This window comes from Penicillium bovifimosum, assembly GCF_028826915.1.
Source record: "Penicillium bovifimosum strain IBT 22155 chromosome Unknown utg000003l_segment0_segment0, whole genome shotgun sequence".
Lineage (NCBI taxonomy): Eukaryota > Fungi > Ascomycota > Eurotiomycetes > Eurotiales > Aspergillaceae > Penicillium > Penicillium bovifimosum.
In genome coordinates this window covers 302,083-327,642 of record NW_026622712.1, presented here as the reverse complement: position 1 = coordinate 327,642, position 25,560 = coordinate 302,083, and the positions used below count along the sequence as shown (strand labels likewise).

The 25,560-nt window shown below is 51.5% G+C and overlaps 10 protein-coding genes across 10 annotated transcripts; 4 read left to right on the top strand and 6 right to left on the bottom strand.

The window, feature by feature from the left end:
* Nucleotides 1-256: 256 nt before the first annotated feature.
* On the top strand, nucleotides 257-1,328 carry rbd2 (rhomboid protease family protein RBD2; the record flags this gene model as incomplete). The annotated part of the gene is given in 7 exon segments (XM_056663919.1): nucleotides 257-300; nucleotides 314-450; nucleotides 505-642; nucleotides 694-775; nucleotides 824-889; nucleotides 942-1,063; nucleotides 1,111-1,328. 7 exon segments carry the CDS (start codon nucleotides 257-259, stop codon nucleotides 1,326-1,328), a joined length of 807 nt encoding a protein of 268 aa, XP_056522976.1.
* Nucleotides 1,329-1,599: 271 nt separating this feature from the next.
* On the top strand, nucleotides 1,600-3,842 carry N7515_003174 (GPI-anchored transamidase subunit GAA1; the record flags this gene model as incomplete). The annotated part of the gene is made up of 6 exons (XM_056663918.1): nucleotides 1,600-1,612; nucleotides 1,673-1,964; nucleotides 2,014-2,252; nucleotides 2,303-3,153; nucleotides 3,207-3,606; nucleotides 3,781-3,842. The coding sequence occupies 6 exons, from the start codon at nucleotides 1,600-1,602 to the stop codon at nucleotides 3,840-3,842; spliced, it is 1,857 nt and encodes a 618-aa protein (XP_056522975.1).
* Nucleotides 3,843-4,206: 364 nt separating this feature from the next.
* N7515_003173 (LysM peptidoglycan-binding domain-containing protein) lies at nucleotides 4,207-5,449 on the top strand (the record flags this gene model as incomplete). Its single annotated transcript, XM_056663917.1, has 2 exons — nucleotides 4,207-4,632; nucleotides 4,727-5,449. 2 exons carry the CDS (start codon nucleotides 4,207-4,209, stop codon nucleotides 5,447-5,449), a joined length of 1,149 nt encoding a protein of 382 aa, XP_056522974.1.
* Nucleotides 5,450-5,517: 68 nt separating this feature from the next.
* On the bottom strand, nucleotides 5,518-6,794 carry N7515_003172 (proteasome regulatory particle lid subunit RPN9; the record flags this gene model as incomplete). Its single annotated transcript, XM_056663916.1, has 3 exons — nucleotides 5,518-6,159; nucleotides 6,225-6,460; nucleotides 6,530-6,794. 3 exons carry the CDS (start codon nucleotides 6,792-6,794, stop codon nucleotides 5,518-5,520), a joined length of 1,143 nt encoding a protein of 380 aa, XP_056522973.1.
* Nucleotides 6,795-7,593: 799 nt separating this feature from the next.
* Nucleotides 7,594-9,776, bottom strand: N7515_003171 (Carbon-nitrogen hydrolase; the record flags this gene model as incomplete). Its single annotated transcript, XM_056663915.1, has 6 exons — nucleotides 7,594-7,797; nucleotides 7,859-7,933; nucleotides 8,396-8,481; nucleotides 8,533-8,653; nucleotides 8,857-9,662; nucleotides 9,722-9,776. The coding sequence occupies 6 exons, from the start codon at nucleotides 9,774-9,776 to the stop codon at nucleotides 7,594-7,596; spliced, it is 1,347 nt and encodes a 448-aa protein (XP_056522972.1).
* A 797-nt stretch (nucleotides 9,777-10,573) lies between these two features.
* Nucleotides 10,574-11,185, bottom strand: N7515_003170 (uncharacterized protein; the record flags this gene model as incomplete). The annotated part of the gene is made up of 1 exon (XM_056663914.1): nucleotides 10,574-11,185. The coding sequence occupies one exon, from the start codon at nucleotides 11,183-11,185 to the stop codon at nucleotides 10,574-10,576; it is 612 nt and encodes a 203-aa protein (XP_056522971.1).
* A 619-nt stretch (nucleotides 11,186-11,804) lies between these two features.
* Nucleotides 11,805-16,515, bottom strand: N7515_003169 (uncharacterized protein; the record flags this gene model as incomplete). The annotated part of the gene is made up of 3 exons (XM_056663913.1): nucleotides 11,805-12,568; nucleotides 12,670-16,328; nucleotides 16,394-16,515. 3 exons carry the CDS (start codon nucleotides 16,513-16,515, stop codon nucleotides 11,805-11,807), a joined length of 4,545 nt encoding a protein of 1,514 aa, XP_056522970.1.
* Nucleotides 16,516-18,683: 2,168 nt separating this feature from the next.
* On the top strand, nucleotides 18,684-21,351 carry N7515_003168 (glycoside hydrolase family 55 protein; the record flags this gene model as incomplete). Its single annotated transcript, XM_056663912.1, has 5 exons — nucleotides 18,684-19,011; nucleotides 19,067-19,525; nucleotides 19,576-20,761; nucleotides 20,816-20,908; nucleotides 20,970-21,351. 5 exons carry the CDS (start codon nucleotides 18,684-18,686, stop codon nucleotides 21,349-21,351), a joined length of 2,448 nt encoding a protein of 815 aa, XP_056522969.1.
* Nucleotides 21,352-21,533: 182 nt separating this feature from the next.
* Nucleotides 21,534-22,466, bottom strand: N7515_003167 (Glucose/ribitol dehydrogenase; the record flags this gene model as incomplete). The annotated part of the gene is made up of 1 exon (XM_056663911.1): nucleotides 21,534-22,466. The coding sequence occupies one exon, from the start codon at nucleotides 22,464-22,466 to the stop codon at nucleotides 21,534-21,536; it is 933 nt and encodes a 310-aa protein (XP_056522968.1).
* A 543-nt stretch (nucleotides 22,467-23,009) lies between these two features.
* On the bottom strand, nucleotides 23,010-24,896 carry N7515_003166 (uncharacterized protein; the record flags this gene model as incomplete). The annotated part of the gene is made up of 9 exons (XM_056663910.1): nucleotides 23,010-23,093; nucleotides 23,147-23,262; nucleotides 23,318-23,345; nucleotides 23,402-23,599; nucleotides 23,657-23,871; nucleotides 23,949-24,484; nucleotides 24,547-24,619; nucleotides 24,679-24,692; nucleotides 24,751-24,896. The coding sequence occupies 9 exons, from the start codon at nucleotides 24,894-24,896 to the stop codon at nucleotides 23,010-23,012; spliced, it is 1,410 nt and encodes a 469-aa protein (XP_056522967.1).
* Nucleotides 24,897-25,560: the final 664 nt, after the last annotated feature.

Genomic DNA, 25,560 nt, shown 5'->3' with positions numbered 1-25,560 from the left:
GAGAAAGTCAGCAAAACTAACAATTGTCCATTTCTCCCTCAGTCATTGACTGTCCAACCCGCTACCTAGCCTTCGCGACCTCATCCTCGCATTTGCGGTCAAATTGTTTCATACTCACATCTTCACCGCGTATCCTGCCCTTTGACCTCGCGGTATCCTTCATCCTTGACTTGGCAGCCCACCGACGGTCCGACCCTGAGTGGCTTCGTCGCATTATAGTCAACATTGAAGAGACAGTGAGAGAAGTCCAGCGACGATGACAACCCCCCGCCGCTCTACCCCCGCTCCCTTTCAATCCGGGTCGGGTGCGGAGTTACCTTGTCCGACTGCCGCTGTTCACGCGCCTCGTTCTGCTGGCCATAATCGCCTTCTGGCTGCTCGAGTTCCAGACCATATGGAGTGTTGTACAATGGGGTGCTCTTATTCCGGAAGAGATCAATCTGGGGACGAGTATGTGATTCAATTTCCGTGAAGAGTCTTGGACGTCTGCTAATCTAGTGTCAGTGTACCGACTTAATACCTATCCGATCATCCATACGGGCTTCTTCCATGCTTTATTCAATGCGCTTGCGCTTACACCCCTGCTCGAGAGGTTTGAGGCTGAGCATGGTACTTTGACTGCTGTTGCGTTGTTTATTGGACGTGAGTGCTTTGGCAATCTCGGCGGGAGCGATGGCTAATGTTGGGTTTTAGCTCTTTCGACTGTTCCTGCTGGGCTTTATATCTTGATCGAGAGGGGGATTCTGCACATGAATACTTCCGTGGTTGGCGCAAGGTAGGCACTGGTTTTTTCCACGAATGCTTCGGTCACTAATTGATTCAGCGTTTGGGTCTTTCTGCTTCTCGGTTCGGAGTCTATCAAAACTTACAAGTCCCATCCCAACTTCAGGTATGATACATCACAAGCGACTATACGAACTGGTGCTAACAGTGTCCTCCAGCCTTGGCCCGTACAAGATTCCCACATGGACTTCGCCCTTGTTCGCATGCGTTGTGGTCTCTATCCTCGTCTCGAATGTGAGCTTCCTCGGCCACATGTGTGCTATTCTTGTCGGTTATCTTCGTGAGTACCCCTTTCTATCTTTTCCGGACCACGCTAATTGTTGCTAGTCGGCCTCGGATACCTCAAGGTGTTCGTGCCCCCCGAGAAGGTCCTCCGCTGGATCGAGGGCAAGCTGAACCTTCTCGGACGCCTCCCCCACTATGTCTCCGTCGACCAAAAGACGTACGGTCGCTACGGAGTTCTTCCTACCAGCAATGCCCCTGGCGCCAGCGGCAACTCAACACCCATGAGCTTCTTAGGCTCCAACCAGCGCCTGGGAGCATGAGTTATATATGTTGCATTCTTCTTTTAATGTACATTTTCTACTATAGTTCTTATTATTTTGTCAGGGGAAATTGGATAATAATAGCATAGCGTGCGCATACTCCCATCTAATTCGCACATTTGGTCTTTATCGTTCGCCGTATCCACTTCTCCGCGTCTAAACAACGGAGCTTCCGATCTCCACGTAAGACCACAGTCGTTCAATCGAATTATTTCGCTCATTAATCGGTTTGCCTACGCGGCACGAGACACTGCCCAATGGTCATTTGTAAATGGCGTTGAAATGTGAGTAACTGAGCTAGACCACCTGTCCTCCGAGCTCCGCAAGACCTAAAAAGTTGTCAGCTGCAATCCGCAATTTGCGGAATAATCCCTACCTCCTCTTCGTCCGACTTCCGAATCTCCTCTCGCTTCTTTGTATCGTTGTCGGCGTTGTCTGGCTACTTCTCCTGCCTCTAAACGAGTACTCCCGCCGAACCTACATCTCCGAGAATGCGCTCCTGCCGGGCCAAGTCCATGCGTATTTCACTGGAAGCGAGCAGAATATCTTCCGGGGATATAAGAAGGAATTGGAAGGATTGTTGAATGATGGACAGGCGAGAGGCGGTCAGAAAGACGAGGCCGAAGTGACAGCTGCGTAGGTGGGATCCATCCACAGACTGAGCTCGTTGCTGATACTCTAACAGGGTCTCGGACAAGCTGCAGTCGATTCTGCAGGCGGCCGGTCTCAAGGTTGCTACGCAGAAGTATGAATACACGTCTGCTGGGATTACACACCAGGGAGAGAACACTTATGCTATCATTCATGCGCCGCGCGGCGATGCCACGGAGGCAATTGTGTTGGTTGCGCCGTGGATGACGGCTGATGATAAGCTGAACCTGAATGGCGTTACTCTTGCACTGACGTTGGCGAGATATTTCAAACGTGGGTATAGATTGTCCTCTTCAACCAGTGATAATGCTGATAGACTACAGGATGGTCATTATGGTCCAAGGATATCATCTTCCTAATCACACCCGACAGCAAGTCCGGAACCCAGGCTTGGATTGACGCGTATCACGATATGCATCCAGCTTCGGTGCAGTCACTTCCCCTGAAGAGCGGAGCGTTGCAAGGAGCATTGGTGATTGAATACCCCCTCGAGCACCGGTTCCAAACACTCCACATTGTATACGATGGCGTCAACGGGCAGCTCCCCAACCTCGATCTGTTCAACACCGCCGTCGCTATCGCAGGTGGGCAGATGGGTATCGGGGCCAATCTGCAGGAAATGTGGGGCCACGACGACAGCTACAAACATCGTCTGCAGACCATGTTCCGCGGAATGACCAAACAGGGTCTTGGGTATGCCACCGGTGCACACAGCAGCTTCATGCCGTATCACATCGATGCTATCACTTTGCAGACCAAGGGCGAGGGATGGGAGGATGAAATGGCCCTGGGCCGGACGATTGAGTCTCTTTGCCGCAGTTTGAATAACTTGCTGGAGCACCTGCACCAGAGCTTCTTCTTCTACCTGCTCATGCAGTCGAACCGTTTTGTCAGCATTGGAACATATTTGCCTAGTGCCATGCTGATCGCTGGGAACTTCACTCTTATGGCCATTGCCTTGTGGATGCGTACGGGGTATTATCCAGAGACCAAGCCAGCCGAACCCAAGGATGGGAAGACGGACGTCGCAGAACCCAAGGACATGAAGGTCTCTGTTGAGGCCAAGACGATTAACATCGCAGAACGACAACTGGCTCTGCCCCTGTCACTTGTTGCTGGGCTCCATTTACTCGGCCTGGTCCCGCTCTGGGTCTTTAACAATATCTTCCACCAGGTAGCTCTACCCTATACCCCATAACACGTATGTAATTGCTAACAACGAGGCAGTATTTTACCACTACGACTTACATATTCGTGGTCGTAGGCATCATCCTGCCCTTAATCCTCGCCGCAATCCTCTCCCACGGCCTCGGTCTCTCCAAACCAATCGTCCCCCAACAATACCACCTCATCAAATCCTTCTCCCTGCTCCTCCTCGGCCTCTCCCTCTCCACCCTCGCCACCCTCAACTTCTCCCTTTCATTCATGATCGGTCTCCTCTGTGCGCCACTCAGCTTCGTCACCCGGGTGCAGAGCTCCGCACCGGTCCGTTTAGCGACTTCTAGTCTGGGGCTGGTGCTGCTTAATCTCCTTTCGCCACCGACGGTTCTCCTTGGCGTCTGTGGCTATATGGGTGTCTCGGTCGAGGAGGTTCTCACGCAGGCTGCGTTCGGTTGGGATGTGTGGGGTATGTGGACTCAGGTTGTGGTTTGGTGTGTCTGGTGGCCGGCTTGGTTGATTGGTTCTGTGTTGTTGGGTTCGTCTATTTTCTGATGTGCAATTTGGCATCTTGTGAAATGATATTGATTGACTGCTCCGTACAAGACAAAGAATGTACATGGGCAGTGGCTACATGGACCAGGGCTTGAGTCAGGTGTTGTGGCGCTGGATATGGCACATAATTACAAAGGATGTAAGGAGTAGTGTATTTGCACTTTCTTTGATCTGCCAGATACCACCAATCTGACCAAGTCGAGTCCTCAGCTAAGGCCAGGTTAGTGAAGTATAGAAGATCACCAAGTAGAGGCTCAACAAAGACAACTAAATTTAACCACACACCCATGAAATCTCGACATCCAGCAAGCCAATCCTCACCTACAAGCCATTCCCCGAACCTTTATCTACCCTTGAACAATACTAACATTTACACATTCATGAACTGCATCAATATCAGATTGTTCTTGACCATGTGCCATGCCCTAACTCGGGACCGTCCTTTCACCCCAAGTTCCAACCCACTACCTCCAATATCCCCCCCAACCCCAATAACATAACATATATATAAAAGATGTCCACCCCCTCTCCCCCTCTATCCCGATTCCATGTCAAGGAAGTCAAAATGGCAATCTTCCAACTAGACTTCCTAGCCCTCTGGCTCCTAACCTCCCGTCTCGCAACCGCCCTCCTCCCCCCAACCCAAACAACAGACGGCTACTGCTTCAGCTACATAATCCAAGGCTACGACACCTGCGCCTCCATTGCTAGCGCCCACGCCATCACCCAGGCAGACATCGAAGCCTTCAATAAAGATACCTGGGCTTGGCTGGGCTGTGGCCATCTCTACCAGGGTGACTTTATCTGTCTGTCTCCGGGGAAACCGCCTATGCCTATGGCGCTGCCGCATGCTACTTGTGGTCCGCAGGTGCCTGGTACTACGAGGCCGGAGAATTGGAATGATTTGGCCGGGTTGAATCCTTGTTTGATGGATGCTTGTGTGAGTTCCTTTCCTTACCCCCTTTCCCCCGCTTGTGTATACAGGTGCTGTATATCTGTGTTGATAAGGATTGGTAACTGATGCCCCGTGATAGTGTTCTTGGTGGGGCCAATGCGGTGTTTCGGAGTTATATTGTGAACGAGCTGTTCGAGAACCGCCTGCTGGTGCCACGGCGACTGTTAAGCCTGTTACCGCGGATCCTGGGTCTGCGTCTGCGAAGACTGGTAGTCCGGCGAAGACAGGTGCAGGTACAGCTACGAAGATCGTAACTACGACGAAAGCAAAGACTACAGCCCAAGCAAAGACTACAACCAAAGCAGCAGCTAAAGCAACAACAAAGGTAACGACGAAAGCAAAAGCAACAACTACCAAAAAACCAGACCCCGTCCAAGACAAACCAGTAACGCCCGATCCGTGGGACGCACCCTGGGAAATGACCTTGTACGCCGAGAAAGGCTGCAAGGGCGATTACTACCATCTGGAAGGGTACAACGAGAAACTATACGACGATAAAGACCATTGTCTCGTTCTGCGCGGGGGACTGAATAGTGTGTTTTCAGAGACTGAGGTGACGTGCAATTTCTGGACGGACGATGGGTTTACCAAGCTGCCTTGTGAGAAGGGGACGTTGAAGTCGCCGCAGTCGTGGATTGTTAAGGAAGGGTTCTGTACTGGGTTTGAGGGGACGGATTGTTATTGTTTGGATCATTATCAGAGTGAATATGAGGCCAAGGGGTGTCAGAATAGGCTGGCTGGGTATGATCCACCGACTTTTGGGTCTTTGATGTGTGCGAAGAAGATGGAAGCTGCTACCTAGGAATGAAGAGATATAGGAATGATATACGAATGAGATAGGTCAAATGGAATCTGTATTCATTAAACAGTCTATGCAGCCCACACATCCTTGCCAGCTCCCTCAATCCAGTGTCCGAGTTGGTTGACACCCGCATCCCAATCCTTCAGACGATTCCGCATCCCGTCAATCTGTTTCATATCCAACACCTTAGGCTGAACCCAGTGGATCTGTGCCACCTGAGCAACTTGGTCAATCGATCCCCGCAGCAATCCCAGCGACAGAGCCTTCATAACGAGGTGCTCAATCTCATCCGGTTGCACCTTCGTCTCCGAAGCAATAGACTGGAAGGAGAGAGAGCGGTCGTGCGGAGGACGACGGAAGACCATCTCCGTCAGTGCCGAGAGAGAGATCTTCTGGTACAGGAATACCCGGTGCGCCTCCAGCAGCTTGTTCTTGCTGATGTTGCCCGCCAGCACGTCATAGCCAGTCAGATCGCCCCGGTTGAAGGCGAAGAGAAGCTCGCGGAGCCAGTTATGCGGGGTCTGGGTTAGCGAGTCCAGAATCGGGTGCAGGAGGAGCTCGCCAAAGTTGTAGATCGTCTCGGAGACCAAAGCTGCCACACTGAGGTTGTAGGCGCGCGATACGCGTTCCGTCTCGGCGAGCTCGCCCAGGTCAATGCAGGCGAGGTAGAGGAGGGCGTTTTTGTAGAAAGAGGCGAATTCTTGCTTAGCCTGTAAGACCAATTAGCTTGCATTATAATTATGACGGGAGACGAAATGAGAGTCCGCGCACTTACGTGGTAGTAATCGGCGTTCACTTTGTAGAATGATGCGTGCACGACCGTCTCGACCGAGTCGAATGTGTCCAGCACCTGCTGGCAAGTCTCCAGGTCCTTCTGTGCGCCATCCAAATCCTTCAAAGACAGCTTGACGTTGGCTACGTCCGCGAGTGCGTAGACATATGCATCCTGTGTGTCGGGCGTATCGGTCTTGCTGGCGAGGGAAGTGAGGAAACCCAGTCTTTCTTGGTCATCTAAGAAAAGTGTCAGCCTGCATCGACGCAACTGAATCCTCGTTCTGGAGATTTGTCGGGGCCACCAACCTGTGCATTCTGTTGCGGCCATCAACCCCAGCGACACAAACTTGAGCTGGTTGATCCGATCGGCGAAGCTGAGCACGAACGTCTTAAAGATGGTTAACCGATGGGGAGCACTCTCTGGCGTGCGGAAGAATTCAACCAAGGAGTCTGTGAGCTGATGCCATAGCTTGCGCTCCCAGAAGTCTTCAAAGGTGAGGAAGTAGGGTTGTGTCTCTGGGCTTCCTGCTGCTTGCTGCTCTGCCAAGAAGTCGGGGATCTTGGACTCCATGATGGAGAGTTATGTGGTGTTTTCTTTGGAGTACGTGGGGATATAGAAGGAGAGGAGGGTACGGGAATTGGAGGTGTTGATGGTTGATGCGGACTGAAGAGAGCTGATCTGATGTCCTCACGTCGGCAGTTTGGGAGCTGTCACTCACCGCCTTCTATGGTCGATCTATGTGACATGTCGCAGGTTTGAATGTTGCAACATTGTGTCTTCGATGGATTTATCTTTCCAGGCTATACAGTAACAGGGAGCATTGTAGTAGAACTGGAACCCTTGAGCGACTAACGAGTAAGAGGTCTGTAATCAAAGTGGAGATGGATTCCATCGGGGCTTCATGGCTTATGCTTTCAATGAGAACATCAGACGCCATCAACAACCCTTTTATCTCTCTCTGCGAAGGTCTCATATTACGAACACATTATGTCCATGCAGAGTCCATTCATGATCTCTGATATAACAGCACTCTTGTGTGCTTCATTGACTATGCAGCCTCTCTAGGGCTACCCCATAGAATCATACGCAACTTTCTCTAAGACAATGACTCCGGTGTTCATGTGCTGTCTGTGGTGACATCTTCCATGCGTTGGAAGTACGGCGAGGCTCAAGACCCTCGAGCCTACTGTGAGTCTGTGATACATCGACAACCTGTCTACATGTGGTAAACTGGGCGCCTGACTACACAATACTACTAAAGTATACAACTAGAAATTCTTCAAGAATGCCCCAACGGGAAAAGGTATTTTATTTTGTAAACCCGGACCAACCCCAGCTGGCAACGGTATAGATGCACAAAGCGACTCATTTATTCGTCGACGGTGGTGGTGTGGAGACCCTTGGGGTCCTTGACGTTGACGGCCTGAACGTGGGAGTAGAGACGCTCCTTGGCGTTCTCCTCGTCGTTACGCTTGCGGGAGATGCGGACACGGAGACGGAAGGGAACACCCTTGATACCGGCTTCCCAGACCTTCTTGTTCAGCTGGGGGTCGACACGGACATCCTTGGTGCCCTGTTGGTGTGGTCAGCAAATTAGTTCCCCATAGAGGATTAGGGAGAGCGCTCAAACTTACCATGGCCTGCTCAGCGAAAGCGCGGATCTCCTTGATAGCCTTAGGAGCACGCTTCTTGAAGCTGACACCGTGGACCTATAATTCCGGAAAAGAAGTTGTATCAGTCTTCCGCCCGAATGCCATCTGCAAGAGAAAACTCTGCGCGATGAAAGTTTCTGGTCTTTCGGCCATAAGTGGACTTCATAAAACTAATGCTTCTTTTTTGTGTTCCGGGTTCGGATATGTGTGGATGCGATCGAAGTCTTTTGCAAGATCTTCTCTCAGCTGTCTCTATCGCGAAGCAGACAAAAGACAAAAGCGTCTTTTCCTACCTGGGATTTCTCCACAGGTCATGGCGAGGATGATGTGGTGGGGAGTGAGGTTCAATACTGACCCTCAACGCACACACACACACACCAACCACACCACACACATTCTTGTCCGTAACAAATTCCATTTTCAGGAAAAGTGTATTGTTCTCTGTCCATTATATGCCTCCAGAACAGAATCGTATTCGAATCGTCGCAGGTAGACAGGGAAGGGTGGTGTTCAACATACTCGCTTGTGCAGGTTGATGGTGTACTCGCGAGACACCACATCGGCGATAGCCGAGCGCTTGTTGCCGGTCTTGACGTTGGACATCTCTGCGGGGAGGTTAGAGGAATTTTCTCAGACCGGTGATCGAAAATACTGACTGAAGGGGTGGTCGACTGTGGGCGGATATGATCGATGGGAAGGAAAGTTCGCGGTCGATTTTCGAGTGAAATTCAGTGTGGTCTCGCTTGAGTGTGTGGGGTTTAATTGGCTAGGGTGGGGCTATGCTACAGCCAATCACATTTTATGTGTGGGTACTTCTGCCTCAGGCAATAAATCATCATTTCACTGCGTATCCAAGAACTCCATAGAGAGTTCTGGAGTCGCTTCAGTGTTATGTTTGACAACTATTCTATAGATAATTCTGATATGCTCTTAACATCTATAAGTTGCAATACTCCCACTTATTTCGGGCCTGCGCTCACATCCGGATACAGGTCAAATCGTCGCTGAGTGGAGATAGGAATTCCACTGCGAATGCTAGCAATAGACTCATTATCCAAATCAGCATAGATAATTGTCTCCTTCTCTTCAGCCTCGGAAACAATCTTGGCACTGGGATCAGCGACCAAACTGTGCCCATACGCATGATAGGCGGCTTCCATGTCACGGGCCGGGCTGCAAAGCGCCACATAGGCCTGGTTATCAACAGCGCGGGCACGGCCAAGAAGTGACCAGTGCAGGGGACCGGTAGTAGTATTGAAGGCACCGGGGTAAACGAGGAGGAAAGCGCCCTGGCGGGCGGCGATCATCGCAGCTTCTGGGAATCGGATGTCGTAACAGATGGCCAGACCGATCTTTCCATATTCCGGTAGATCAACGACGGTCAGCTGGTTGCCAGGCGAAAGTACATCGCTCTCCTTGAACTGGATCTTGCCCGGGATGTCGATGTCGAACAGATGCGTCTTGCGATGGGTGCCAATCAAGGCGCCTGTGGGCGAGAAGACCAGGGAGGTGTTGTAGTACTTCTTGGTTGTTGGCTCTAGCTCAGGAATACTGCCACCGATGAGATAGGCATTTGCCTCTTTCGCGATGGCTGACAGTGCGTGGAAGGAGGGCGATTGTTCGTTGGTGGGTGGTGAGGGAAGGAGGGTCTCGGCGTATTTCGGGAAGAAGTTTGTGCCGTAAGGCGAGTTAAAGCACTCGGGGAGAACGATCAAACGTGCGCCAGCCTTTGCAGCTTCGAGGACTTTGCTTCGAGCATGAGAGAGGTTCACGGCCTTGTCCGCTCCTAGATGTTTCGGTCAGTTGTCAGTCTAAAACAATGTCAAGTTTTGAAAGGGTCATTACCCGATGCGAGCTGGACAAGAGCCAATTTCAAGGGTTGTTTCAATATAGCGGCCATGTTTGTGAAGGAGTTGAAGAGGATGAGGGAGGGGAATTGGAAGTTGGGAGGTATCGGAGCGGTTCCGTGCGGGGGATTAGTTTGATAAGCCCGGCTGGGCCCGACAGACGTGGGGGTTCAAGCTGCGGCTCCAACTACTTCAGATCCATTCTAAATCGTCCTTACAACACAGTAATAACGCCAATCAATTGGCATGCTGCCAGGCAGCAGCCAGCTTCAGCTTGTCTGCGTGTCCATGTATGTATCATTGGATACCTCTACGGCTGCTCTTCCCTTTGGAGTCCATTTCTGAGGTTCGGGGATTTCAGCACGCAGTATATCGATCACCAATGTTTCTTTGTATCCGTGTATCGTTGTACAATCTGTAGATCTGATCTGCTGCACTATATGACATCTATATCTAGCATTCTTCAGACTCGTATCAAGCGTCAATGAAGCTCACGTGCATCACCAACCCTGCTGCCGCTGGGTCTCGCCAAGTGAGCGGGTCATGCAGGTGGGATCGGCGGTGCGGCTCATGTCTACGGCCCGACTGTCTACAACGTACTGGACAGGGGATACAACTGTCTCGAGTGGGACTACTTCCAGGGCATTGCCGCATTCCATGGTGAAAAAGAGAGCGTATACTTATTAGGTAGGCATTGGCCAACTTCCTAGGGAACAGGTGGCAGCGAATAAGCTTGTTTGTATTAGATGGTACCTGTTTACAATATAGATCTAGATACAAGTTTTTGGCGCTATGCACCACAACATCCAAATACAGAAGGTTACGTATAGTAAAACCTTTCAAATCAAATCTACAAGCCAATAGCACCGACCATAGCAGCCACAATAGCCATGACACCAGCACCCTTCGCAGCAAGACCATTAGCAGCGTTGAAAGTAGGGCTGCTAGTCGCAGCAGTGGAAGTAGCGGCAGTAGCCAAGCTGGGGGAGGTAGTGATAGTCATCGACCCAGCGGCAGTCGAATCAGAGGCCGTCGAAGTGTTTTCCGGGCTGGAGGCGGAAGAAGACGAAACAGAAGCAGACGAAGACGCGGTAGACGTCTCAGACGCCTGGGTGGTAATCGACGCGTCAACGGTAGGCGAGGCCTCAGCCGTGGCCGAAGTCGACAGAACGGTGGTCGTAGAGGCGGCCTGTTTGCCGTTCGGGCCCCAGCCCTCGATGTAGTCCGGGGTGACGGTTGCAGTGCCGTGGTACCCACCACAGCCCGGGACGTTGGTCTTGGGGGGCGCGCGACCACCGCCACAGTCGAGGAAAGAGCAGATTTCACCGCTGTCTGGGACGTACCAGAGGAGGCTGGCGCCATAGCCGATTACAACCGTGGAGGAGACGCAGCCTTCGAGATCTGTGCGGGCTGATGCGAGGCTGGCGAGCCCTAGAAGGGTGGAAAGAGCGGCGAACTTCATATTGAATGTTTGGAATGAGTGACTGGGGGGTTTAACGAGTGACTGGTTCGGCAGAAGAAGGGAGAATAAAAATCAGAAGAAAGGGGAAGAGAAAATCCGTGGCTTAAGTACGGCGTTGTTTTCCAAGGCCGAGGCTCTGGTGGCGCCCAACAGGATCGAAATTGTTCCCACCTTAGTTTTTGTGGCTTTTTCCAATCTCGCCTGCTGATGGATCATATCTAATTATATACTTGGAATAGTAATCAAAATATCAATTTGCTTGGATTTGATTTAGATAAAAATAAGAAGTTCAAAGCCAATGGGCCCTGGGAAATACCCGGTCCTCACCCTCACAAGCATCGTCTCTAACAAAGTCGACCCGTTGCGTAAAGCCGGATCGAACTCGTCCAAGAGCATCGATACATAAAGTGAAAGCAGTAAAAGTAAAACAAGAACGAAAAAGATACCTGGAAACCCGAACCACCGCGCGCAAATGCGACACTTATGCAACGCGCTAGACATAAACATACACTCCCAAAAGGGAGGACAGAGATAGAGAGATGGGTAAGAGATCTTCCCTTAATGACATCGAAGGATAAGAAGGAGATCATTCGATATGAAAAAAAGTGTTGAAACAAATTTAGTTCTTGGACTTATTGATCAAGTCGTAGAACTCTTGAAGCCGCTCACGCTTCACGCGAAGCGCCCAATGGCGGAGGTTACCGCCCTCCTCGGGCACCAAGAACTGAACACTGTTGGTGGTGAGCTTGTAGTCAAGCTCTTTCTTCAAGTAAGTGTTCAAGACAACCTTGCCAGAGGGCTCAGCGCGGGCGACGATCCGTGCGCGTCCAGTGACGGGGTGCTGCAGAAGACGAACGGGGCCGGTTCCCACGGACGCCCACCGGGAGTCAAGCTTGAAAGCTCGCGTCTTGTCCTCGAAAAGAACGTTCTCTTCTTCTTCACCGGTGTTGGCTCGGGTCAGATCAAAGATCTCACCCGCCTCAACATCATCTTCTTCGGTGCTGGCAGTGGGCTCACCCCCCTGAGCCGAGGGAGTGGCCACCGCAGGCTGAGGGGAAGCGTTGGCTGGGGCGGCTTGGCCGAAGCCAGAAAACGGAGCAGGCGGAGGGAACAAAGGGGTCGAAGCAGCTGGCGTGCCAAAGGGCGAAGCAGATGGTCGGGGAGAAGTGCCGAAAAGACCGTTCGAGGCAGCCGGAGGGAAAGAGGCAGTCGAAGCCGCTGGCGCACCAAAGAGCGAAGTGGCGGATGGGAAAGAACTGGCCAAAGCAGCTGGACGAACATAGGTGTTAGGAGCAGGTTTAGGCAGAGTAGGAGGGAAAGGCAGAGTAGGATGGGAAGGCAGAGTAGGAGGGCAAGGTGTCTTGAAAGGGTTCTTCGAGGCCGCTGGGGGAAAGCAGTGTTGAAAGCAGTGTTTGACGCAGCTGGAGGGGATGCGACCCGTTCAAACAAACTGCCACCTGCATCAGAAGGAACAATCGACTTACTCTTCTTGGCAGGGAGTTCATCCTCGTTATCGGTATCATCCGTAGAAGCCTTGCGTTTCATAGCCGAAGCAGCTGGACGAACAGAAGTGTTAGGGGCAGGCTTAGGCGGAGTAGGAGGGAAAGGTGTCTTGAAAGGGTTCTTCGAGGCCGCTGGGGGGAAAGCAGTGTTGAGAGCAGTGTTTGACGCAGCTGGAGGGGATGCGACCCGTCCAAACAAACTGCCACCTGCATCAGAAGGAACAATCGACTTACTCTTCTTGGCAGGGAGTTCATCCTCGTTATCGGTATCATCCGTAGAAGCCTTGCGCTTCATAGTCGGCTTGATACTACCAAAGATGTTCTGCGAGGCTGGGACTGGCTGGGCACCCGATCCAAATACCGAGGAGGTTGCGGTGGTAGCGAAGAGAGAGGGTGGATTCGCAGGTTTGGCTTGGAGGGTGGCGGCAGAGTCCTCAGTTGGAGTAGTCGCAGCGCTCGCAGCATTCGAAGTAGCATCCGTGGGAGCGGGGGCGTCAGTGGAAGCAGCAGTGCCAGTGGGAGCAGCAGTGTTAGTGGGGGCAGCAGCATCAGTGGGAGCGGCAGCACTGTCTTGATCAACAAACTTGAAACCTACGCCGGGCACGAAGACAGCGCGCTTCTTTGCTGCGGCTTCAGCTTCAGCCTTCTTCTCGCGTTGGCGTTCCGCATCCTTGCGTTCCCACTCTTCCTCATTCTCCTCGTCAGAGTCAAAGTCTTCGGCCTTCCTCTTAGCCTTTTCTTCAGCTGCGGTTTTCTCTGCCTTCGCCTTAAACTGGGCCATGAAGTCGGTGCCAGATGCCGCACCAAACTTAGGAACTTTGAAAGCAGAAGCCGGGGCCGAAGTGGCACCACCACCGTCAAACTTGGGAATTTGGAAAGCAGAAGTGGCGGTCGAAGCGGAGGTCGAAGTGGCACCACCACCAAACTTGGGGATTCCCGCAGGAGTGGGAGGAGTGAAACTGGCGACAGGGGCAGGAGTGGCAGATGCCTCGGAGACAGGAGTAGTTGAAACAGGCGCGGTGGCGGCGGTAGCGGCGACAGAGCCAGTGGTCTCAGAGACAGGAGTAGTAGAGACAGAATCCGAAGGAGCAGCAGCAGCGGCAGCAGCAGCAGCAGCGCCAGCAGAATCAGTAACAGGCGCCGAAGCAGGAGCCGAAGAAGAGAAAGATTGGGCGAACTTAGAGACGGTCGACGAACCGGTCTCAGGGTTCTTGGCGATCGCAGGCTCGTCCATGCGCGTCCGAGGAATTGTGAAACTCTCAGGAGTCGAGGCGCGCTGGCGCACTTCCGTCGGTGGCGCCTGAGCGTAAGCCTCGGTCTCATCGAGATTGGTCCGTTCGTGCTCTTCGTCGGGATCGATAGCCCCGATGGGAATGCCGAGCTCCCGACGGAGATCAACATACAAAAGAATCACATCGTCGATATCATCAGTCATAGGATCGCATTTGGCGACCTCACGCTTGAATGACTCAGTCAACATGCGAAGTTTCCAAAGGAGAGCCGCCTCGGTCTGGTGGCGAGGGTTGATCTCCTTCGCACCCGGAACAGGATTTTTGAGAGGCATGATTTCAGGATAATCGAGTGATGGAGGATGATCAGGTCGGGGGAAACGACTGTCAGCGTCCGTAGCAATGAAAGTGTCAGAAGCAAGGTAAAGATCTGAAGGAGTAGGAGGATTGGTAACAGTAGAAGTTGAGGTGGAAGAGGGGAGAGAAAAAGAAGAAGAAGATGGGAGAGCTAAAGAACTTGTATCTTTGGAGGCATCATGTGAGAATTTAGAAGATGCTTGAGCAGTCGCCTCAGTCGCACTCTCCTTGTGTGTCTCATCAATAGCATGAGCACTAGCAGCGAATGGGTTGCTCAATGAGGTCCCCAAGGCAGCTGCGCCATTGTCCTTATTCTCCTTATTGTCCTTGTTGCTTCCAATTGCTGCGCTTGCACCAAACAACGATGTACTCGGTGTTTGAGACTTTGCAGCCTGCTCTGTTGGCTTAGGCGCAAACGGATTATTAAATGCGGCTGCCCCCGACAGATTAGAAAATGGATTGCTAGGAGTTGCCTGAGTATTCTGTGCTTCTCCAAGCTTCGACGGTGCAGGAGACCCAAAGACTGACCCCAATTGCGGGGTCTTTGCAGGCACGGTAGTCTGCTCTTCACTTGTCACCTTAGGCGCAAAGATATTGCTCGCCGCCGCGGGTTCCTTCTCCGCCCCGGCAGGCTTTGGGGTCGCAGGTGTTCCAAACAAGGACTTGAACGGTTGGCTTTCGATAGGCTTTGCAGCTGCACCCTCGGCGGCCGGCTTCGGTGAGAACATATTGCCAAAGGCTGGCGCTGCGGCAGACTCTTTCGCGGCCTCTGGGGCTTTTGATGTCGCGGGTGTACCAAAGAGAGACTTGAACGGCTGCTCTGCCGCAGGCTTTTCGGCTGCTGTTTCAGCGGCCGGCTTTGGTGAAAATATGTTATTAAATGCTGGCGGAGGGGTTTGCCCCTTGTCAGCCTCCGCGACCTTCGACGCTGCAGGTGTGCCGAACAGAGGCTTGAACGGTTGAGCTTCAGCGGCCTTCGCAGGGCTCTCTATTCCAGTGACCTTCGGCGAGGGCATAGCACCGAACGAAGTCGGCGAGGGCATAGCACCGAACGAAGTCGGCGCAGACAGGTTCCCAAACGGATTGCTTGCCTTTGCTTCTTCCGCCGCTGGCTTGGGGGCGAACAAATTGCTAGCAGGCCCTGAAGGCTGAGTGCTGGGAGTTGACCCGAAAAGAGACCCGAAAGGCTTCGCTGAATCTGCAGGCTTCGGGGATGCCCCGTCCACTACCGGTGCCTTCGGGGCAAATATGTTGCTGCTGTTGGCTGAAGTCTGCCCTGATAGGTTTGCAAATGGATTGCTAGCCGGTGGCTGCTCTTTTTGCGCATCCGACGGCTTCGGAGCAGCGGCAGTTGATCCGAACAAAGGCTTAAAGGGCTGTGACTCCGCAGGCTTGGCGGCAGATTGCTCTGTCAGAGTTGTCTTTGGGGGTGCAAAGATATTGGTGGATGTACTCTGCCCCGAAATGTTGGCGAAGGGATTGCTGAACGTCGACCCACCCGCGGCTGGCTTGGGCGAAAACATGGAATCTCCTTTGGGCTTGGTGTCTGGCGAAGTTTGCATGCTGTCATCGGCAGGCGAAGCAATGTGTGCTACAGACTTTCCGAACAACCCAGTGCTTGCTGGGGTACTTGCTGGGGTGCTTGTATTCGGTTGGGCTCCGAATCCACCGAACGAAGGAACGGACTGTTGACCCCCAGCATTGAATCCCCCAAAGCTGAATCCATTGCTGCTTGGTTGTGTACTTCCGCCAAATGATGTGTCCACAGAGAAGGGATTGCTCGAAGGTGCAGACCCGAACGAGGTAGATCCCCCGCCGAAACTGAATGGTGCCGGAGCAGCCGCTTGGCCGTTGGTGCCCGACGAAAAGATTCCCCCCTGATTCGGCCCTGAACTTGCACCAGGGAAGCTTTGACTCTGAGCCTGACCAAATGGGAACCCACTAGACTGCGTCTGTGCTGGTGCCGCGGCGCCGGCGAACGGGTTGAATGCCGTCTCAGGTGCGCCTGCACCGGCAGTGGGCGTTGCGGCTCGGCGTTTGCGAACGTCCTTGATCCTAAAGTTCGCAAAGAGATCCTCGGTCAGTCTGTGCACACCCATCGCCATCCAAGTACTACTTACTTTCTATTAGCTAGCTGGGCCGCTGTGGCCCGCTGGGGCTTCTCATCTGGGGTGCTGGCCATCCCCAAAACGCCTTCCTCTTCCCTGCGCATATGATCACCGTGGGCTCCACGTTTCAACATATTGAGCGGTTGGCAACGACTTGCGGATCGAATGCTTCAAGCTCGAACTGCACGAACCGCCTTACTATATTATGGGCGGTATGCAATACGGGTTGAAGCTGATCCAACAATACCAACGCACAAGCAAAGTTCCGACGCCTTGATGGCTCACAGATGAGTCCTCTCACTTGCGGTAATCGAGACGGTCGAGACAGGGAGGTTTCGGCGTGCGGCGAGGCTCTTTCCGATTGCGCACTGACTCAAAAAAGACAACGACTTTTATGGCTATTCCTCCTCTTAGAAATTGCCGATAGCGAAAGACACGATAGCTGGCGATATGGTGTAAGGTGATATTACGCGGTTTCGGTGACACGTCCGCGATCCGGCGCGCAGGAAGCTGACGGCACGGGCAACAAACCCAAGGCTTCGAAGCGAGGAAATTGATATCAAGACAGACCAAGTAGCTTCGCTGATGATATTTGGTCTTCGAAGTTCGATATGCCTATCGAAACGATGAGGGAAGTCGCGACTACTGTTCTTCTATTTTTTTTTTTTGCAGGAAGCATCCAAGGCGGACAAATCCAGTCACGTGCTGTGTCTTGGCAAGGTCTACTGTGTATGCTCGGCAGCTGGTTGAGCTATTGTTTGCCCGCATACGGAGTAGAGTGGAGGAGATTCGATAATTATGGCACAGTAATTCTGATCTGTTTAAGGTGGAGCTCACTGGAGCAATCTATCAAAGGGTCAACTGAGGAAGCTTGTTTGCCCTAACAGAGGCCATGTTCATTCACGATGTTGCTAAGCTGGACCCGCAGAAAGAACCACCACAGAAAGGCTACAGATTGAACTAGTAACTAGCAAGTAGCAAGCAAGACCTGAGACAGTTGATACAGCATGAACGGACAAAATGCTTTATGCTGTGTATCTTAGTATCTACCTACCTTCTCAACTACGTGTATCAAATTCAAGCGCCTTTGGCAATGCCTAACCTGAGACTTCTAGCTAAATACAAATACTGTGTACGCGCATGTTCACGTGACGTATATTGCAGCAAAACCTACGGAGTAATTAACTACCGCGGCTACCGCCTTTGATGCATGTACTGGAGGTTCTACAGCGCTACGCAGTGAAAGTGTAAAAGTATTTCTAAGTGTCGAAGAATGACCAGGTACTGTAGGTACATGCTTCAGTTGCCTTTTAGCGCAATAATCGATAGAAGGAGGGATCGAAGAGACCTCTAACTTCAATAGTCCTCACTTCAAACCCCTCAAAGTGTCACGACGAGCCGAGGCCGAACAAATAGGTATCGGTGAGTGTGCGTATCGGTGCCTTCCAGCTTACACCGATGGACTGTATAGTTATAGGGGCCTCAGACTCTCAGGTAGTACCGAAGTCAGCAACTAGCAACTCGGCACTGATCCCTGATCTCCCCGCACTCGGGTCAGGGCCTATGGGTCTTCTGACCTTAACTCCGTTTGAGTTGATCGTGAAGATGATCTGCTCGAGACTCAGATTATCTCCATAGTCCTTGAATGATTGCTTATTCCTACCCCTATTAGGCTATTTGTCACACCGAAATCACATATTCGCTCAAAAAGTGGCTCAATAGGTGTTGACACTGTCACATTCCGCCCTTATTAGGAGGCGCCTCCTCGTCAGACTAGTATCTTAGCTCGATTTCCCGCAGAACGTGACGTTTACGACATCGACGCCCTATTGGTCGTCCTGCAAGCAAGGTAGCAGAGACAGGGGAATAGCTCTCTTGTGGGGAAAAGGTCCGCACTATGCAGTCGTATTCGATGTACGGAGACATAAAATTCTCATTTCCACCCATCGCATCATGAGGCGGACAAGGCTGCGTGACAAGCCGAACGACTTCCCCGGAAAATTGTTGCCAATAACTACCCCTGTTCACCAGTCACTCGCTATTTATTTCCCCGTCTCGTGTGGTATCTCGGAGTGGCATTCCCTGATTTCAATAGCCTCCAGCTGAAGAAACAGGGTCATTGGGCCACCCCTTTCTTATCATGCGCATTGAGGCATTATCCGATTGAGTCTATGCTCGGAATGACAGGGGGGCCAGGTGGCTATACAAAAGCCATGTGTTCCCGGCTCTGGAACCCGTGCTTTTCTAGTGGCGCGCATCTCCCATCTCCCTGATTTGCACTGTTCAGTGCTTGAGGGCTAAAATGCACTATTCTTCTGTGATTGCCTGTCTCTCTTTACTGGCAAGGGCCAATGCCCAGCTGCTAGACCTCCCTGCTGTGGATGAGCTAGTCAGTTCTGCTTTGCGGCCTTTCGAGCGATATACTACATTGGGAGACCCGACAAGAGTCGCCACGGCCGTTGCAAGCCAGAAGACGAAGACCGCGAAAGTTGCGGAGCTCAGCGCTGAAGTAGCCGCGGCAGATACAGCTTACTGGCTAGCGGACATCGCTCATCAAGGAATCGCCGCCTTCAATTCGGATCCCTCTGGCTACAAAGTCTTCCGCAATGTGAAAGATTACGGAGCCATAGGTAAGCATGCAAGGGCTCCATGAATCATCTCCGAGACATACTCACACAAGCATAGGTGATGGTGTAACCGACGATACCGCTGCCATCAATGCAGCTATCAGCGCTGGTGGTCGTTTTGGCCCAGCAAGCAGGCAGTCATCGACCACAACTCCTGCGATTGTCTACTTCCCATCTGGAACGTATCTGATTTCGTCATCGATCATTGATTACTACTTCACCCAGCTGATTGGCAATGCGAATAACTTGCCAGTTCTGAAAGCAACTGCAGGGTTCGTCGGACTGGGGCTGATTGACGGTGACCAATATCAGAGCGATGGCAACCAGGGCTGGGGATCGACCAATGTGTTTTTCCGGCAGATTCGCAATTTGAAACTGGACTTGACGGCGATCCCTGCCGGTACTGCTGCTACAGGTATTCATTGGCCGACTGGCCAAGCCTCCAGCATCCAGAATGTTCAGATTGCCATGAGCTCTGCTTCTGGCACGCAGCACCAGGGTATCTTTATTGAAAATGGTATGTTCTAACTCGAGTCCATGTTCAACCTATTCTAATGAACGAAATAGGCTCCGGTGGCTGGATGACCGATGTGACCATTACCGGTGGTCTCTATGGAGCCAATGTTGGCAACCAGCAGTTCACAATGCGGAATATCGTCATCCAGAACGCCGTGACGGCTATTTCTCAAATCTGGGATTGGGGTTGGACTTACCAAGGCTTGCACTTGATCAACTGTCAAGTTGGCCTCTCAATCGAGAACGGTGGTGCTGGCAGCCAGCAGGTTGGCTCAGTCAATGTCCTTGACAGCACCATTGAAAACTGCCCTACATTTGTGACCACCGCTTGGCAGTCTTCCACACTATCAACTGGCAGCCTTATTCTGGAAAACATCGATTTGAACAATGTCCCAGTTGCCGTGAAAGGTGTCAGCGGCACTGTCCTTGCTGGTTCGTCGGGCTCCACGACAATTGCTGCCTGGGGCCAGGGCCACAAGTATACTCCCAACGGACCCGTTAACTTCCAGGGCTCGTTCACTCCGCCATCACGCCCAAGTGCCTTACTTGCTAGTGGATCGAACAGGTATTACACCAAGTCCAAGCCTCAGTACGCGTCGTCACCCGTATCTTCGTTTGTCAGTGTTCGAAGTGCTGGGGCCAGGGGTGATGGCTCAACCGATGACACGGCTGCTATTCAGTCTGCCTTGACATCTGCCGCGTCTAATAACAAGATTCTTTTCTTCGATCAAGGAAACTACAAGGTCACCGACACACTCTATGTCCCACCCGGCTCTCGGATCGTCGGCGAGGCATACTCCGTCATCATGGCCACGGGCAGTAAATGGTCGAGTATTACCAACCCCATTCCTGTCGTCCAGATTGGCAGAGCTGGAGAATCCGGATCCGTTGAATGGTCTGACATGATGGTCAGCACCTCGGGCTCCACACCGGGCGCTGTACTTATTGAGTGGAACTTGGCAGCGACATCTGGATCCGGGATGTGGGATGTGCATACGCGCATTGGAGGCTTCCGAGGTTCTAACCAGCAGGTTGCTCAGTGTCCTACAAACGCGGCTGTCTCTACGGCTTGTGAGGCTGCTTTTATGTCCATGCACATTACGAGTAGTGCCAGGGGTGCTTACCTAGAGAACATCTGGCTTTGGACCGCGGATCATGATCTCGAAAGTCCAATTAATCAACAAATCACAGTATACACCGGACGCGGTCTTCTGGTTGAGGGAGAGAATGTCTGGCTGTAAGTGACCAAGAATCCAGTCACATGCCAAATAATAGCTAACTCTTGTGCTAGATATGGCACTGCATCCGAGCATCACCAGCTGTACCAGTACCAGTTCTCGGATGCAAGCTCGATTGTCGCAGGATATGTACAAACAGAGACACCGTGAGTGACCCTACACCATGTCTATCTTCAACGGGCTTATGTGTTAACGAATGACACGCAGATACTGGCAGCCAAACCCCAACGCGGCCGACGGTCCTTACAAAAGCGACGCCAGTTTCAACGACCCCAGCTTCAGTAGCTGTCTCGGAGGTAACTGCGACGCCCTCGGTCTACGCATCCTCGATACCAATGACGTGATCCTCTACGGAGTCGGTCTATACAGCTTCTTCAACAATTATGACACCTCATGCTCCACGTTCCCGGTCCCGGAGAACTGCCAAAGCATGATTTTCAGCATTGAGGGAAATACAAGCGGATTGGTGGTCTATGGGCTCAACACTGTTGGCACAACGAACATGATTGTAAAGGATGGTACATCGCTGGCGGTGGTCAGCGACAATCTGGCTACATTTGCCGCCACTATTGCATACTTCACTCTTTAGAGTATCATAGGTCTTCCCCAGCAAATCTCATATATGCTCTCCTGATGGAAAAGGGCCTAGGTGAATCGCAACGGGATATTTGTTCTAAGCTCATTTCATGTTTATGTCCATATCGATCAATGAAGAATATACGTTCCAAAATTACCATATGGCTCTGTAAGAATTCGCGCAGACAGACACCCTCACAGAGCCAAAGTTCCTCCATCAATAACAATATCAGCACCAGTGATGAATCGTCCCCCACGCCGGCTACACAGAAGCACCACAGCCCCGGTAATCTCCTCAGGATCCCCCATCCGACCCATAGGGCACCGAGAGTCCCAAATCTCCCTGGCAGCCGCCAACCCATCTCCGGCATTGAGAATAGTATCCATATACCCAGGACTGATACTATTCACTCGAATCCCATGAACAGCCCACTCCGCAGCCAAGCTGCGGGTCAGATGCGCGACACCAGCCTTGCTGGCATTGTAAGCAGCTTGCGGCTGAGGGAAGTTGGTACAATGGGCGGATATCGATGCAGTCAACAGGATAGAGCCTCCTTTTCCAGAAGCTACCATGCGCTTTGCTGCTGCCTGAGCACAGAAGAAGGATCCGTTCAGATTCACGTCCAACACTTTGTTGAATTGGTCCGGTGCCACCGAGAGGGAGTGTTGGGAGCTCACGACTCCGGCGAAACAACAGAGAATGTCGACGCCTCCCATGCTCTGAAATGCTTGCTCAAATGCCGTTTCGATAGAGTCCATTGATGTCACGTCCAGGGCGATCTTGGTGATGTTTGCCGATGGAAACTTCACTGCCAGTGATTGGATTTCTTCGTTGGATGTTTCGAGAGTCCTGGGGAGATCCATGATACACAATGCTGAGAGACCATGTTCCAGAAGAGCTTGTGCCGAGATGAGGCCTAATGCTCCGGCACCACCAGTGATTATGGCTTTCCCCTCGACTTGGAATCGGGCTGCTGCTCTTGCGAGGGGTATTGTGGAGGAGGGTAGAGGCGGGAGGGGCCGAGTGAGTGGATTAGATCCCTCTGAAAATGTCATCACAGGAATAACTCGGGAAGTAAGCGAGGCTCGCTCGTCTTCAACCGCCTCTGCTCCGGTATTGGCAGACATTCTGATGCCGAAAGAGGTGGTAACTTGGTATTGTTGCAATCGTAGCTTCCCAGATGTCAGAGCAGTAAGATGCAATGGGAGTCGAGATCAATTTGGATGTATGTAACGACAAATCATGCTGATAGTAAGGACAAAGAGTCGCAGTTGTGGGTGTAGATGTCTGTGAAGTTGATTCGGAGCTCTGTCAACCGAAGCAAGAACATCCCCGCAAGTATCTGCAGGTGCCCGGTAGGGGAAAGATGGGCCGGGGATGGCCTAAGGCGAACTATGCAAGGTGGGACACGGGATTCTCTCAGTGCGGGGATGTTCGTCTCCTCTTTCTTGGAGACATCGAGCGGAGTGGCCAACGCATCTTTATTGGAACTGATGTAGAATTCGACAACTGTCTAACATATTAGAATGAGAAATGTGAAATGCATGACATACGCTAGTGAGTTGTTGTCTATGTCTATCCATCTGTCTATAAATTCAATCTATACAATATCGTGTTCATTTTGAAAGAGAAGGTTCTCTAGTAAAAGGAACTCTCATGGTTATGCTCCATCATGCAGTGTTGGCACAAGACCAGCTTCGGGAGCTGGAGTCTTCGTGAATTGCAACTCCTGACACCCATAATCCCAATCCGCACTAGGGAAGATTAGTTAGGTATCCAGACAAAGGAGCAAAAAGGAGATACTTACAATGGCACAAGAAATAAGGAAGACAAGCACATTGGTTATCGTCAAGACGGCCTTCTTCCAGTTCTGGAAGTATCGGCCTTTGTTCATGTAGAACCAGAAAATTGCAGGGAGTCCGACTGTTCAAAAGGTTAGTATGCAGTTCAAATCCATGAGATTGATAGGAAATCTTACAGCTAAACCAACTTCCAAACAACGCACTCTGTAGTCTCTTTGTTAACCCACATTCTCAGATAAATTGGAATGTTTGTGACTTACAATCAAACTGAGCAGGTCATTGAATACAGGGATCGACTCGGCCACAACCCAGGCCACGACCCAGACTGCAAGACAGATGGCGACCCAGGAACCAATCGACAGGAAGCTTCGGCTGTGCATCTTGTCGGATCCACGGAAAAGCCGCACGTAGATATATTTGCATGCGACATGGCCGAGGACAACTCCGGAGAGGATTGTCTGTATATAATTAGCGAGGAACGTTGGAAGAACAAATATTATAATAGGATGATTTACCGTTGGGATTGATATGCCCCAAGCAATCTTCCTCATCACAGGACTCATAGACAGAATGGCCGGTGACTGGACCTCAGGCCCCACGTAGTGGTAGATGAGCAGAGCGCTGACAAGATACAGCACTGTGTCGACGATCTGGAGCATGGCGAGTGATTTGTTGAATGTGCGTGGGTCTTCTGTCTCAGACATGAAGCCGAAGTACGCGACGTGGGCAACTATACATCGGTTTCAGTTAGTTCGGTTGACTTCGTCAAATGCCGTGATCTCCATATCCATCTAGTGATCAACGTACGGTAAGCGAAAATGATGTTGGTCACAGCCAAAAAGCCTTCGCGGAAGCTGACCTCCGTGGTGACTTGGTTCGGGACAGGTCCCTTGCTCTCCACTCCCACGGTGATCATGGTCAACACTGTTGCTATAAAGACACTCAAGAATGCTTGACCCTGGTCAGTTGATCGTTCTTCGAGCATATCGTTACAGTCTTGATTCCACTCACAAATAACGGACATCCAGTAGACCTTGTCCATTGTACGAGGTAAGGCACCCAAAAAGCAGATAATCAGACCAACGACACCAAATACCAACGTGCAGGTACCGTGGTCTGTGAGCACGTTCATGAGAATGTTAAACATCAGGATGTTGCTTGCCATAAGGAAGATAAGTAGCAGCAGCTGGCCGATTCCCAGTAGCTCACGGCCGAAAGGGCCCATCAAGATCTCGCCGGCATCTCCCATACTGTGTACCTCAGGATGACGAAGCTTGAATTGTCCAATGACATAGCCAGTATACCATGAGAGCGCGGAGATAAACAAGATCATGATAGCAGCGCTGTTTTATATTGTTAGTCATTGTCCCTTGTGTCTAGTTAACTATCGAAGGGAGATACATACGGAACCATTCCCAAAGTAGCCACAGCCGAAGGCAGAGAAAGGATACCAACAGAGACATTCTCTGCGATCATGACTGAAATTGGCGTTAGAAAGCTGGACCTTTGCAGATGCACAATATTTAGAAGGACTCACGCATTCCGCAATGCCTAGTTCAACATGATTAGCCATTACTATGTAAATGTATACCTAGCAGTAACAACTTACCACCATTTCATAGTCCGATATTTGATCTCGGCCGTCTCCTCATTTCCAAAGGGCTCCAATTGCTTCGGGTCGAATTTCTTCTCCATGTCCTTATCGAGAGACCAATCGGCCGCCTCGCCGTCTCCGGCATATGTCTTGTCGAACATGATGGCCAGGATCTCTACTCACCGATTCTCCGAGGCGAGACCTATGAGCAGCCTATATCGACAAACCGAATGACGATGGAATTTCCTCTAGACAGGCCAGAAGGAAAAAAAGAAAATTCTTTGAACGCCTCCGGGGAACTCAAGTGGAGCCGTCACTTTCCCGATGTCGATCGGCCCGGCATTGGGCATGCCGGACACGGCCAGGCCACCAGTCTAGTACTCCGTACAGGTTCAGCCCAAGACATGGGAAGTGACTTGATCAAGACGTTAGGACCATCAGCCTGAGATAAGTTACTGTAAAAGTAACGGGGAAGAACTCTGGTAGATGACGTTGGACGGAGGGTATTTCAATTCAAAGTTTGCCGGCGGATATTCGCAGGATATTCTATGGACGTGACGAGGTGACGACGGTAATGTCCAGCTCAGCGTGAGACTAAAATCACCAAGCATTGACAAGAAATTAAGCAATGTTATCTAAGACTAGCGGCTTGGTAAAAAGGCATGATCATTAACGTGGACGTTGAATTTTGGCTTTGCCAAGCTGCCCAGCTCTACGGAGACGAGACCCTCGCCGCCGGAAATGGAATTTCCCGGTAGGCACTCCGCGCTAATACCAAACGAGACTGAAATGCCAAGGCTGACATGGTGCCTGTATAAGCACGGG